Source organism: Pieris brassicae, chromosome 8 (assembly GCF_905147105.1).
Source record: "Pieris brassicae chromosome 8, ilPieBrab1.1, whole genome shotgun sequence".
NCBI lineage: Eukaryota > Metazoa > Arthropoda > Insecta > Lepidoptera > Pieridae > Pieris > Pieris brassicae.
The window spans coordinates 20,951,743-20,964,954 of NC_059672.1; the positions used below are offsets into that span (position 1 = coordinate 20,951,743).

General features: G+C 33.3%; 2 protein-coding genes across 2 annotated transcripts; one reads left to right on the forward strand and one right to left on the reverse strand.

Annotated features, from left to right (window-relative positions):
• Positions 1-1,489: 1,489 nt before the first annotated feature.
• Positions 1,490-6,247, forward strand: LOC123713120. The gene is made up of 4 exons (XM_045666635.1): positions 1,490-1,547; positions 4,004-4,146; positions 5,210-5,347; positions 5,773-6,247. Exons 1-4 carry the CDS (start codon positions 1,545-1,547, stop codon positions 5,969-5,971), a joined length of 483 nt encoding a protein of 160 aa, XP_045522591.1. The 5' UTR covers positions 1,490-1,544; the 3' UTR covers positions 5,972-6,247.
• Positions 6,248-6,358: 111 nt separating this feature from the next.
• Positions 6,359-7,547, reverse strand: LOC123713451. The gene is made up of 2 exons (XM_045667119.1): positions 7,486-7,547; positions 6,359-7,227 (listed from the first exon to the last, which is right to left on the reverse strand). The coding sequence occupies exons 1-2, from the start codon at positions 7,541-7,543 to the stop codon at positions 6,473-6,475; spliced, it is 813 nt and encodes a 270-aa protein (XP_045523075.1). The 5' UTR covers positions 7,544-7,547; the 3' UTR covers positions 6,359-6,472.
• Positions 7,548-13,212: the final 5,665 nt, after the last annotated feature.

The window sequence follows — 13,212 nt, forward strand, 5'->3', positions numbered from 1 at the left end:
AAGTATTAATAAGTGGCATATAATAAAGAAGGTCAATTACTTATTTTATTGTATTCATTAAGTCCATCTTCGTCGACTTCTGTGGAAATACATTTTCTTTAAAATGTTTATGTTTTCTAATGCCTCCTTTAACGTTAAACCTACTATTTGTTATATCATAAACTGACCGTAAAATATCGATTTATCTATACGAATCTCTGCAGCTCTATCCAGTACATATATGCTGGTATTCGGTTTGTTGTTTAAGAGTGCTTTTGTTACCGTTCCGCCACTGACCCTTGACTCCAAATCTATCACGATTTTTATGATTCAACCTTCGCATAACTGAATGATATATGAATCACGAGAAGAGCATTTATTTTACGTCAAACGAACTATCTCTGTTTGAAGAATCGTTATTCGTATATGTTTAATTAGGAAATAACAATGGTTTTCATTGGCTAAATTATATACAAAAAAGTAACTATTATATATGCTCTTTACAAAAGTCGGAGATCAACAAGTTATTTTAGGGCAATTCGTGAAACGAAACGTGATATGTCCATAATATTTATTCAACAATGTTATGATAATTGTGTTGTAATTCTTGTTAGGGCACGAAAATATACACACAGTATCCGTAATAAAGAAATATAATCACTGTTTAACTTGGAAGTGATATGTCTGCTTCCTACCACGATACAAATTGGAATGAATCAGAAATGACCTGGAGCAGAGCGAGGTAAAGACAATTTTGCGCCTCGACAAGATGGCGGCTCGATCGCTCATTCAAATGACAGGAAATAGTCAATACAATGATTAATTTTTGCAATCTTACTCAAATAAATCAACACAGGAAATAGTCAATACAATGATTAATTTTTGCAATCTTACTCAAATAAATCAACAAATTGAATAAAAGATCTCACTTTTACTGTAAACGTGAGTTTATTACATTATTAACATGACTAGGTGTTTGGAGCGCTCTATAGCAGTAGTGCTCAGCGGGAGTAAAGCCTTCCTGCCGTATATATATAAGTGGTTTTAGTAATAAGATGGTGATCATTATTAAGCTTGGTAATGTTAATTAGGAAGAAATACACCTTTCTATAGTACGTTTGAAATCGCCAACGGCGTTCGGTCGTAATATATAATGATGCATACAAATGAGACTTGATGAATTATTGAGAATATAAATTACACATTGTCGAATAAAATTAATGAACTTTATGTACTCGATGAATTAGATTTCAAATATACTGCTAAACTATATAGATAGGTACAAATATATATTATTTTAAATGTTTCATGTTACGGTACCTTTAATGTATATATAAAGATTTTACATGTTATTTTTATATTGTTAAACCGTGTTTCGTAATTTTTATTATATAGTTTTGTGTATTAAGACGTGATACTATTCCGTCGTTATCATTTGATATATCCAAGATGTCCGCTATCAGCAGTTATCACTTCTCCACCTGATAACAGATAAGTGCTGATAACAGGCGCCAGTGTGAATTCAGTTGTTGGAGTTAAAACAATGTTCCTCAATACTTAATAAAATGGTAAGTTTGTTTTTTTTTTAATTCAAGTCAATATTTATTTAAACAGACATCTATATTTCACGTTATTAGTAATAAAATATTATTATATTTGCATAAGAGTCAAAAGACGTTAGGAGTACATCTCCATGTTATGTTTTTCAAACAGTTAGCGGCGTCAAACGGCGTTAGCAAGTTGTCAAGTCCAAATTGGTACAAATCCAAGCAGCAGTAGGTTTAAATTTTCTTTTAATAGATAATAAATAATATAACAAGTCTACAAATGGAAAGTGGACTGATATCTTTGAATCTAGATTAGGTTGGATTTCGGAGCCTAACGAATGAATTTCCCCACCGATAATTTGAGATATGTAAATGACACCTCCACGGCTTAGTAGTTAACTTAAAGAGATTTACATTTAATCCCTGCTAAACATTGGAATTAAAGAATAGATAGAATCCATCATCCATCTTCTTTCTGAAATAAAATTCAACGTAGGAAGGAGCGCACCGTAGTTTCTTCATTAAGACAATAAATAGCTCTCAATCCAGCCATTGCAATTTTAATTATTTATTTATATATGTCCACGCCTGTTTACCAAATCGGTTGGCAAAGACCACGGACCCCCACTTGCTACGGTCCTGACATGCCTGTCTCGCTTTATCCTCTTTTGCTTCACCATGCATGCTCGTCGATTATGGGTACTTTTAACTTCCGTCCGTTCTCTAGAACCTTCTGGATTTGATCTCAGTATGTACAAGAAGGCTTACCCAACCCGATTTCACCATCCCCGGTTGCCTTGTATATCCTACATGTTACCAGCTTCGCATTCATCCGTTCTACGTATCCTTGTGATTTCGTCCTGTCTTAACCCACACTGCTTACTCAAAACTTGGCGATTAAAAAGAGTGGCGGAGAGTTTCTTGCCAGTTCTTCTTGTCCGCTCTACGCCTTTGACTTGCGAACTGTTAGTAAATGTACATTTAGAATCAATTTAACTTCTTTTCTGACGTCCGTAAGTGTCCGTAATGTTTATCTATATGATTCAAGTTATGTTTGAGGTTGAGTTTGTGTTTGCTCACTTATCTTTTTCTATAACAACACATAGTTCTTAAAGCTCTCATTTACACGGCATTTATCATTCATTCATTTTTCTCTGCCATACCCAACATTCCCGTATGTTAATGTCGGGTTTAAGCACTTCCCTATGTGCGGCCGTCGAGTAAGAGCTTTGAGCATCGTTTGAAATTTCTTGGCTACACATAAAGGGATGCAAAGCTCCACTTATCTTACCAGCTATTATTATTATATTTTCTTTTCCATTTCTAATAATATATGCAGCAGCTTCGTTTGTATGCTAATCGCTTACTTAGTATGCTATCATCATTCGCGGAATTTTCTTACAAATAAGTGTGAAATTATTTTTTAAACATTGCTTCAACAGCCTGATATCTTTGTTTATCAATATCCAATTCACGAGTAACACGTTATTAAAAACTAATTAAGGTAATCGAATTTTTTTCCAGTTTTCATAACATACATTCTTAATTAGATTCATATTATATGAGTTTGAACTTTTCTTTTACTATTTTTGGCTTTTTATTTTTTTACAATATTCAGAGATTCATTAATATGTTTTTTTTCATTCGAACAATACCTGCGTCATGTCATACATAAGAAAAACATGAATAAAAGTCATGAAAGTTATCAAGACGTATCTTGTAAGGAATTTATATTCTTAACAAAAGACAACGCCTGTTCTGTTTCTTAAAGCAAAAATATACACGTTGATCAATTGTGGGCTACAAAGTAGAATCTTTGAAGTATGTTTTTTTACGGTCAAAGTATCTGAATATAAATGATGTATATAATGTATATTTAACTTCATTATTGGTCTATTCATTGACATATTCGTCTTCAGATTTTGAGGTCTAGGGTTCGTCAAGTCATCGTCCAAATTTACGGTAAAAGTAGCAGAGTTTTAACACCCCCGTGCTTGTGAATAGGGCATTAAGCTTTTCGTCTTAATCTTTCCTAGATGATGATGAAGTCGTATCGAACATCCGTCTAATCGTAGCATGAGAGTAGCAGAATTTGAGTACTGACTTACACTTTTACTAAAATATCTCCTACTTCGCAAGACGGCTTATCTCTATTGAGATAAGATAATTTGGTCCATCTGTATACGTTGTAAGTTATGGAGTTTAGAGTAAATACCTATTACGATGTATTTTGCTACAGAAAATTTTATAGGAGTAACTTTAATTTTAATTAAAAAAATAAAATTTTACTAATAAATCTAAAGTATGGGATTTTCATAATTATAAGTGTTTATAATGACAGACAAAAGCTGCTAAAATTCTTTGAGTATATAAATACATATCTGTGATCATATCACTAAGATACTCTACATGTTTTTTTAAAGAAACACAATGTTTTCATTATATTAACACATAATAATTTTATTATTAATGTTCAGGACACCAATACGATAATAATCGTAAGTGTATTCGGAGGTGCGTGGATCGTTCTCCTGTTGGTGTGTATAGTACTGTGCACGCAGGTGGCCAGCCTCCGGCGCAAGATACAGGATTTGAATCACACAGGACGACTTAGAGTTCAGTAAGTTTCCATATATTTCACTGTATTGTTAAGACACTACATTAACATAGAATTAGTTCATAACCATAAGTACCTGGGGCTTACAATAGATGACCGAATGTTCTGGAAAATGCACATTAATTCTGTCTGTGATAGGCTAAGAGCAATACTTGCCAAATTCACTCTAATAAAAAATAAAATACCTCTTAAAACTTTGCTACTATTATACAAAGCACTAGCCAAATCCATTATAACATATGGACTTTCAAGCTATGGGAGAACATGCAAAACTTATCTAAATCAAATATTTGCAATACAAATACGTATTTTAAAAACAATTGCTCCCATAAAATTAAAATCACAATACAAAGCGGACTACAGAAAGCTATTTGCATTTTTCAAAATTATACCTATACACGAGAAAGTACAACTAGGATTATTAAATGAAAACTACTTTACAGAAAATTACCTCAAAACAATTAAAACTCACTATCACTATTCAACACGTAGAAAATTAAAAAACGTATTTCTATTACCCAAATACAATAATTTATATGGGAAAAAAACATTAGATTACATTATTCCAAATTTAATAAACTCGATACCAGCTACACTTCTTACTAATATAACAAGAGACAATATTAAATTTAAATTAAAAAAATACTACATAAGTCAAACAATTATAAATTATGCATAACAAAAATTATGCTATATACGTCATTAATACATATTCGAATATTACTTTATTATTATTACTCACCTGTATGTGAATGAGAATTCTCGAAAAGAACATGTTTCTTGCATCGGCTATCTATGGCGCGTCAGTGTTTAGATTTGTTTATGACGTTTTACGTGCAATTTTAAATCGTTTGAATGGTTTGATTGTTATAAATTTATAGTTTATATGTCACTGGCCTTAGTATATAATATATGTGTGTTAATGATTTAATTATGTTCGACGTCCTGGTGGATAGAAAAACTGTGCACAGTTTGTGTTTCCACCACATCAACTTCCTTTATATTAAGAACACTTATACAATAAATAAATAAAATAAATAAACAAAAATATTTTTAATTCTTTTAGGAAACTTAAAATGAGTCCTGAGGGAAACCACGCGTTCAACAACCCCAGCCTTGTGCCCGATGAGGAATTATCTCGCCGTGGCTACTCTATGTACCAGCCCTCGGAGGAGGACGTTGAGAGTGGTAGAGGTACTGAGCGGTATGATATATATATTCCTCATCCATGAGAACAATACTGAGCATAACTTCAGTGTAATAATTTAAATTTCGATTAAGATATCTATCAACCATACATCGGTTCGGTATCTTTCGGATTTTCCGATTTGTATCAAATATGCACCGACAAAATTGACACATAGAACAAAATTCAATTTCTTGTTGCCATTTTCAAGGAAGCTTCGTAATGCCTCTGTAATAGAAGTCTTGGTCCTAATTAGAGAAATGTCTAGTAATTGATTTTCACAGACTTATTGCAGCCAGGACCGGGGCCTATAATAATGAATTCATCAAAGTGACAAAACACCTCTTCTGTGGGTTTCTTTTTCTCCAACTAATTATATATCCCACAGCTGACATAAATAAACAATACATACAACTATGTATATAAAAATGGATGTATTCCAGGCAGACGGGTGGGGAGTTCGTAGAGGAGCTGACTCGTAAAATTGACGACAGACAGTACAGACAGAGTCAGACTAATGGCCAGGCTCCACCCTTCTTACTGCAGAGCATAGAAGATAACAAAAGGAAGAGCAGGCAACTGGCTAACCCGACTACAAATAATGGACGCCAGAGCGACACTAATCCAAACTTTATATTTTAATTTCTTTCAGCAATAAAATATATTCATAGTATTTGTAACATACATGTAACATTACGAAAAGAAAAGGTGATATTGTCAAGGATTCAAACATTGAGGACGCAAATTATGTTTATTTCCGCGACAATATTAAACCAAAATCAAAAATATTTAATACTTTGATACTGACATCATGGCTAGCTTGAGTAAAAATGCAGTAATTTTCGTTTCTTTTCAAATATTCGAAAAGGAATTTGAAAATTAATTTTATTAACTAATCTATAAATAAAATTAAGTAGCATAAAATGAGTTTTATTTCACACGGTCACAACATTGTTAAACTTAACATAATAATCTATCAAACATAACAATCTTAAATATTAAATGATAAATATTGCACAAGTGGGCAGTCTTAAAGCTTATTATGCCAATTCATTCTCGTTGCATTATTACTAATACTGAAAGCATGTAACTGGCAGACCTATTACAATAACATTGAATGTCACATAATTGAAATATTGCCAATTATGCAATTCTATAACGCTTGATTTTCCGGATGTAAGGTCGTGAACCGGATCTGTAGGAAGTAGAAAGTCTTTTCCTGCATCTACCCGAACGGCATCTTGAACGTAAATTGTTATTCTTCAAGAACCTGACTTTGCTCTTCATTGGCTTTGCGTTTGCAGCGTATCGAGGGAATTCCTCTTCATCCTTTGGCTCATATCTTGGATACTTCTCAATACTATCATTGAAATCTGACTCAGCCTTAAGTCCCTTATTAGCTTCGTGAGCCTCGAGGATATCTTGAATGCTTCTGTATGCTTCTTCTTCTTCGGTTTTCGCTTTATACGGTTTAAAATCACTTTCGGTTTCTGATAGATCGGCTTTGTATGATTGGTAATCATCAAGGTGTCTGAGGTAACTATACATTTCGGGGTCACTTGAGTGGCTAATTGGTTTGAAGTTTGATAAACCTACAAAACTCAACGGTTTCGTCTTTGTTTTGACTTTGTGTTCACTTTTAAGGTTCTTACCGAATAGCTTAGCGTATCGGTCCCCGAACGTAAAAGATTGCAATTGCTCATCAGAACCCGTATCGTCATTGTTAAGGGAGGCAAAGCGTTCATTCTTTTTTGATTCTTGTGCTTTAATTTTTTTATTTAAATCAAAATCGAAAGTTATTGTTGGTGGTAAAGTTGCTCCGTAAAGCTGTTTATCGGACGTCTTTCCATATATTTGGTCTAGCGCTTTAATATCATCCATCCAAAACTGGGCAAGACCTGAAAATTTCATAGAAAGGTTAATTACGACAAAGTACTATGTCATTCATGTTGAGTGTAAAAGTATTGTTTTATATCAATAACGTCTGTGGTCAAATTTATGCAATAACTCTCTAAACTAGTTACTGAGAAAGTGCACAGTTTGATTCTTCTCACAGCACTTTCGAATCTTGATACTATATCGGTATTTTTTAGACTCATTTATAAATTAAATTTAATATTTTAATATCCTATTTCAAGTATTTTAAAAAATAGTACCAGAAGGCTTAGTAACTCCACCGCCTTGCACCGCAGACACCGCTAACATAATCGACATCGCACACAGCGCATCCATGTTTTACTGAAATTATTAATATTTATTAAAATTATTCTATTCATAAAAAGTTCCAGGAGTAAGGAAGTTGCGATTATGTGTATTTGCTGTTCATTTTGTTATCCATTTGAAATGTAAACGAAAGCAAAAGAAAGTTACCGCGTTTATTGAAGCATTAAATTTATTGTATTATAAAATAAGCAAGTCTTTATGGGAAAGTATATACAGCGAATACCGCTGACAAGTAATATGTCTTATTAAAAAAAAATTCATTGGCCAAATTAAATGGCTTGTTGAGAAAGTTTTTTAAAGTAAATATTAATTAAAGTTTATCTGTGGTTAGTTACAAAAATAATCTCCTATGTACTCAAGTAAAAATTCAAACGAAAATAATTTAGGTATATTTAATGATAATGGAAAAATATAGTTAATTTCGTTAGTTCTTTTTGTAAGAACAATTGTAAAGAGTAGCGCCATAAAACATGCAGCCTTACTCCGAAACAAACAAATATGTAGCAGATCAAACAGCAGACTTGGGTGCACAGGGAGTGTACCTAAAGCTTTTATTCACCCCACCATTCTTCTGTACATAGTTCTTTTGCTAGTTACATAGTCAATATTTGACCAATATTTTCTATTTTCATTGAATAAGTTAGCCAAACAGTCCTGTATGGGCAGAAGAATCTACTTAAATTTCCTTTCATGGTGGCCAATGAATATACAGTCTATGTCCAATTATAATTACAACACGATCTTTATTTATTATAACAAAACAAAAATAAAGAACAAAACACAATGCCGCGTCTTTTCCGAAATAATGTTTACTTAACATTGGCCACATTTGTGCCAACTTTTAAGTTCTTAATTTTTCACACAAAATAATCAATGTTTATTTACAAAGGGATATTGATATACTATTGTAAATTAAATATAAGGGAGGAAAAAGAATACATGCATTTTCGTTGCTTCCAAACCCACAATATTCCTTCGACAATACTATTTATCCAGTCAACGAACAATATTCGTTGGTCTACTTCACTCCATCCAGGATTATCTATTTGATCCGCTAATCTTTTAAGAGAAGCTGTAAAAAGCACGGTATCAATTATTATTTCGGTCTTAAATAATACTATTTAAGAGAGAAAACAGTTATTGATTATTTGAGTTTACGGACATTGACGTTATGTCTATAAACTTATATAATTAAAGATATATATCGTTATAATTATATACTTCGTGATACGTCTATAAAAATATTGTAGATAAAAACTTTGTAGATAACATCAAGCATAATGATATTTAGATGCACTGACTACCGACCAGATACAAGTGAAATTACCAAAGGATTATAAAAGCAGAAAATAACTAATATTTAAATTCACGAAAGATAACAATTATTCAAATGTCACGTTGTTAATTAGTGATAAAAGAATTATTTGGCTTTACCTGCTTTGTGCTCGTGCGTATATTTTATAATTTAACGAGATAATTATTTTTAAAACGTTAATTTTGTGCCTTATGAAAATTATTATTGTTTATCTTAATTAATATATAATTTTTTAAAACCAAAAATATGCCTTTGTAGCTTATATATTGTTTTAAGTATTTATAATAAACGCCAATTACAATTTATTTGATTTAAATGGAGCAATAGGTTAATTGAGAAATGTTTTACCTTATGACCACAGCACATATCCCACTTTTCTCCACACAAATGCAACATAAATGAAAGTGCTAAACACCCGCGCCTTACTTTATAAGTTCGCTTCCACCTCTGCGCGTGCGACTCTTGTACGACGATTTCAAACTGCCCAGTCATTGAACGTAATACAATAATGAATGTCAAATTAATGCCTTCGTTACATAATTTTAAAAAGCTCCGTATCGTTGTACTGCTAACATTGACAATTTCTACGAAAGTAAACATAGTAACGCAAATTTTTGCTACTTTTTTTTATTGGCAATAAATACTTGCGACTGTCAAGGACATCTTATGAGGCCTAGTAGGTTTTTTGTTAATCTATGATTGTTAAGATATAAGTGAGATCTTAAATTATACTATCACTTAGGATTGGAAGCCTGAAGGGAATCGAAGTATTTACTCATAAAATTTTGTACCTCGTCTTCACGCTCAGCATCATTTCGCAAAAAAAAACATTGGAATAAAAGTTAATAAAACATTAACAAATAAAACTTCTTAGACCAACCAAATATTCGCCGTATATAGTCGTGAGTGGTTCAGGCCGGCAGAGGGAAAGTCAAGTTCAAAATCCTCTGAGCGTCCTGTTCTGACTTCCGACAATCTGATACCAACTCCGTTACGACTTACACTGGTTTTCCGCAAACACTCATTATTATTACAGCTTGCGGTACCGCATTCACAAATAACGGATATCGACCAGTTAAACTATTTACAAAATTAAATCCCGTTTTCCCAGTCGTTTAATTGATTCTTTATGTTAAGCATGGAACTTAGGGAAACGAATTGGGCTCGAGCTCACAGAAGTTATTTCACAAGAGCAATCAGTTAACCCTCTACCCACTGGGAGTGCCATAATGTTGCTTTCGGGCTTTACCCAAATGGGCAGGCACAACCGGGGCAGTACCACTGTCTCACAGAAAACCGGCGTGCAGTGATGTGTTATACTCGTATATATTTTAGTAAATAAGGAAGTAAATAAACAGAATAAAAGTTAATTAAGTTTGGTTTTTAACCACACTCATAACTTATAATTTAACATTCTCGTTTGAGGTACAAAACTAAATAACATAAGAGTCATTTAGATTTGGATTAGATTTACGAACTCTTCAATAACTCAAGTCGGTTTTTTGTTAATCCAGCGTGGCAACCCCACTACCTCTTATGTTATAAGGTCATGCTTTAAACAATTAAAGCCTCCGTCCTGCCCTTCAGGCGATTGACCACTCCAAGACAAAACTCGAGTCTCACAGGAGACGCCCTTGCGCAAGCCGCGGGATAAAATGCCATTTCAAACAGCCCGATCTGAGCTGTAAAAGCCCTTAAGGCCAACAGCGAGATTCCATAAAAAAAAAACATTAAAGCCAGTTGTTACCCAGCTTCAAACAAAGTGTTTCATATATCTGAATATATCCATATAACAACCGTCACCGACCTTAACTCGGGGCTTCACTATATTTGTCTTCACGCTAAGAACACAATAACGCACATAGAAAGAAGAATGCCCATCCGTGAATCGAACGCATGAGCACATGGTTAAGTGACGCACATGTCATTCATTAGACCAACACTACTCAAAGTAGATGTACAAATATTTGCAGTTTTGTAGCATATTAAAATGGTTACACCTCAATGTGTCGTATGTACATTATTTTATAACTAAACTTAAATGAAAAAACAATATCAAATAAGAATTAATAGTGATTCTGATATATATGAAAAGGACGGATATTTATCCGTTCACCCGTTTTCAAGATATTAACTGAAATGTATCTTATCTTAATATCAATAGTGAAAATGGGCGTGCCGCAGGGTTCCATATTGGGTCCCTTTTTGTTCCTTGTTTATATTAATGATCTCCCGCATATGATGTCTGAGATATCGGAAATTATCTTATTTGCTGATGACACTTCCCTCGTTTTTAAAATCAATAGGAAAGATTCCAGTCCAGTAAACGTCAATGATAGCTTAGTAACTCTATCGAAATGGTTTGCCGGGAATAATTTACTCCTCAATTCTGCTAAAACTAAATGTATCAAATTCTCACTGCCTAATGTCACCCCAGTAGGGCTTAACGTAACTCTCGATGGTGACAAACTTGAAGTCATCACTGAAACCGTTTTCCTGGGCATAACCATTGACAGTAAATTACAATGGGGAGCTCACATCGCAGCATTATCAGGTAGACTAAGTTCTGCAGCTTATGCAGTCAGAAAAATAAGACAGCTTACTGACGTTGCTACAGCTAGGCTTGTATATTTTGCTTACTTTCATAGCATAATGTCCTATGGTATTCTACTGTGGGGTGCAGCGGCTGACGTAGATGCCATATTCATTCTCCAGAAAAGGGCAATTCGTGCAATTTACAATCTTGGCCCCCGCGAGTCTCTGAGAGAATTATTTAAAGAAATTAATATACTCACGTTGCCTTCCCTATACATTCTAGAGAATATCATGTTTGTTCGTAAAAATTTGCATCAATTCACTGTCAAAAGTGTTATTCATTCTATAAATACCAGGAATAAGCATAAAATAGTAGTCCCAAAATACAGATTAACAAAATCGAATAAATCGTTTCTTGGAAATTGTGTCAGATTCTACAACAGGCTACCGAAGTGTGTAACTGATCTTACGACTAAAAAGTTCAAAAACGTCATCAAAGGAATCCTAATTAAAAAAGCGTATTATAAAATCCAAGACTATGTTGACGATAAAGATGTATGGCGCTAATTCATCTCTGCATGTGCGGCTTCCCTGGCAACTTGCGATGTGCAAGTGTGTATATCTCATTTTACACTAATAGTAAAAACTCAATTTTCTTTTGCATTGTATAGAATCTCTGTATACCTTGCATTATATAAACTTCTCAGCCGATTATTACTATTGTAACCGAGTCTTTGTAAGCTAAATCATGGTTGAAAAGAGTGTCCATGGAGTTTCTTGCCGGTTCTTCTCCATGAGACCCACTTTTTGGAACCGTGCAACTAGACGTTTCATAAGAGCCTGCAAAGGCCTATTTGAAATAAAAACTTTTGATTTTGATTTTAAGTAAGTAAGATAAATTGTAATAAAAGTAAATAGATTTTGGTATAAAACTAACATAGGAAAGCAGTTTATGAATATTACAACGATACTGTTTCAGCGATAAGTATTATTATATGGGTATAATAAAAACATTGACATATTTAGTAATCATACACTTGTTTTATTATTATATACTTCGGATGTTCGAAAAAAAGGGATAATGAATATGACCAACGTCTTTTATTAAATGTTATTTTAATTTTCAATTCAATTATGTGTATTTCCAAAAGAAAAGATTTGCATCAGCGACTTTTGCTTCATCATCTTTAAATATATGGCCCCTGAAATTTTATTTAATCATGAAAATAAGTAGAAATCACTAGGAGCCAGGTACGGTCCATAAGAAGTGTGTTCCATCAATTGTTTTGGAAATAAAAACAAAACAACTTTAGCGAGTTTGCTACGCCGTTGCTTCAGTATTTCCTCTTGCAACTTTGCTATTTGTCTTGCATTCCCCATAATTGTACCTCCAAAACTGAGGTATTCGATTATAACACCCGATGATATTTTTTGGGACAGCCAAGCCCAAAAAATATCATCATCTTATAAATATCCTCAAATAACTTCAGAGCTGGAGAAAACATTTACAAAATGTTTAATTACACGTTCCAAAAAAGACGCAAACCAAGAGGCCAGGACCTTGGGGGTTGTAGGGGCACCGGTTTTTATATCTCATTGCTGAAAATAAATTTTTGGGCGTTATTCTGCATTGAAATATTTAAAATCGAGACTCTTTAAGTTTTTACCTTACGTAGATACACAATCTTTCACCTTACTTCACCCCCTTCTTCTTAAATCCTAAATTATCTATTTGCTCTTTTAGCTAAAGCACTCTTCCATCCCATGACTGATATGTACATAAGGTAAGGTGTGTTTAACATTATATATT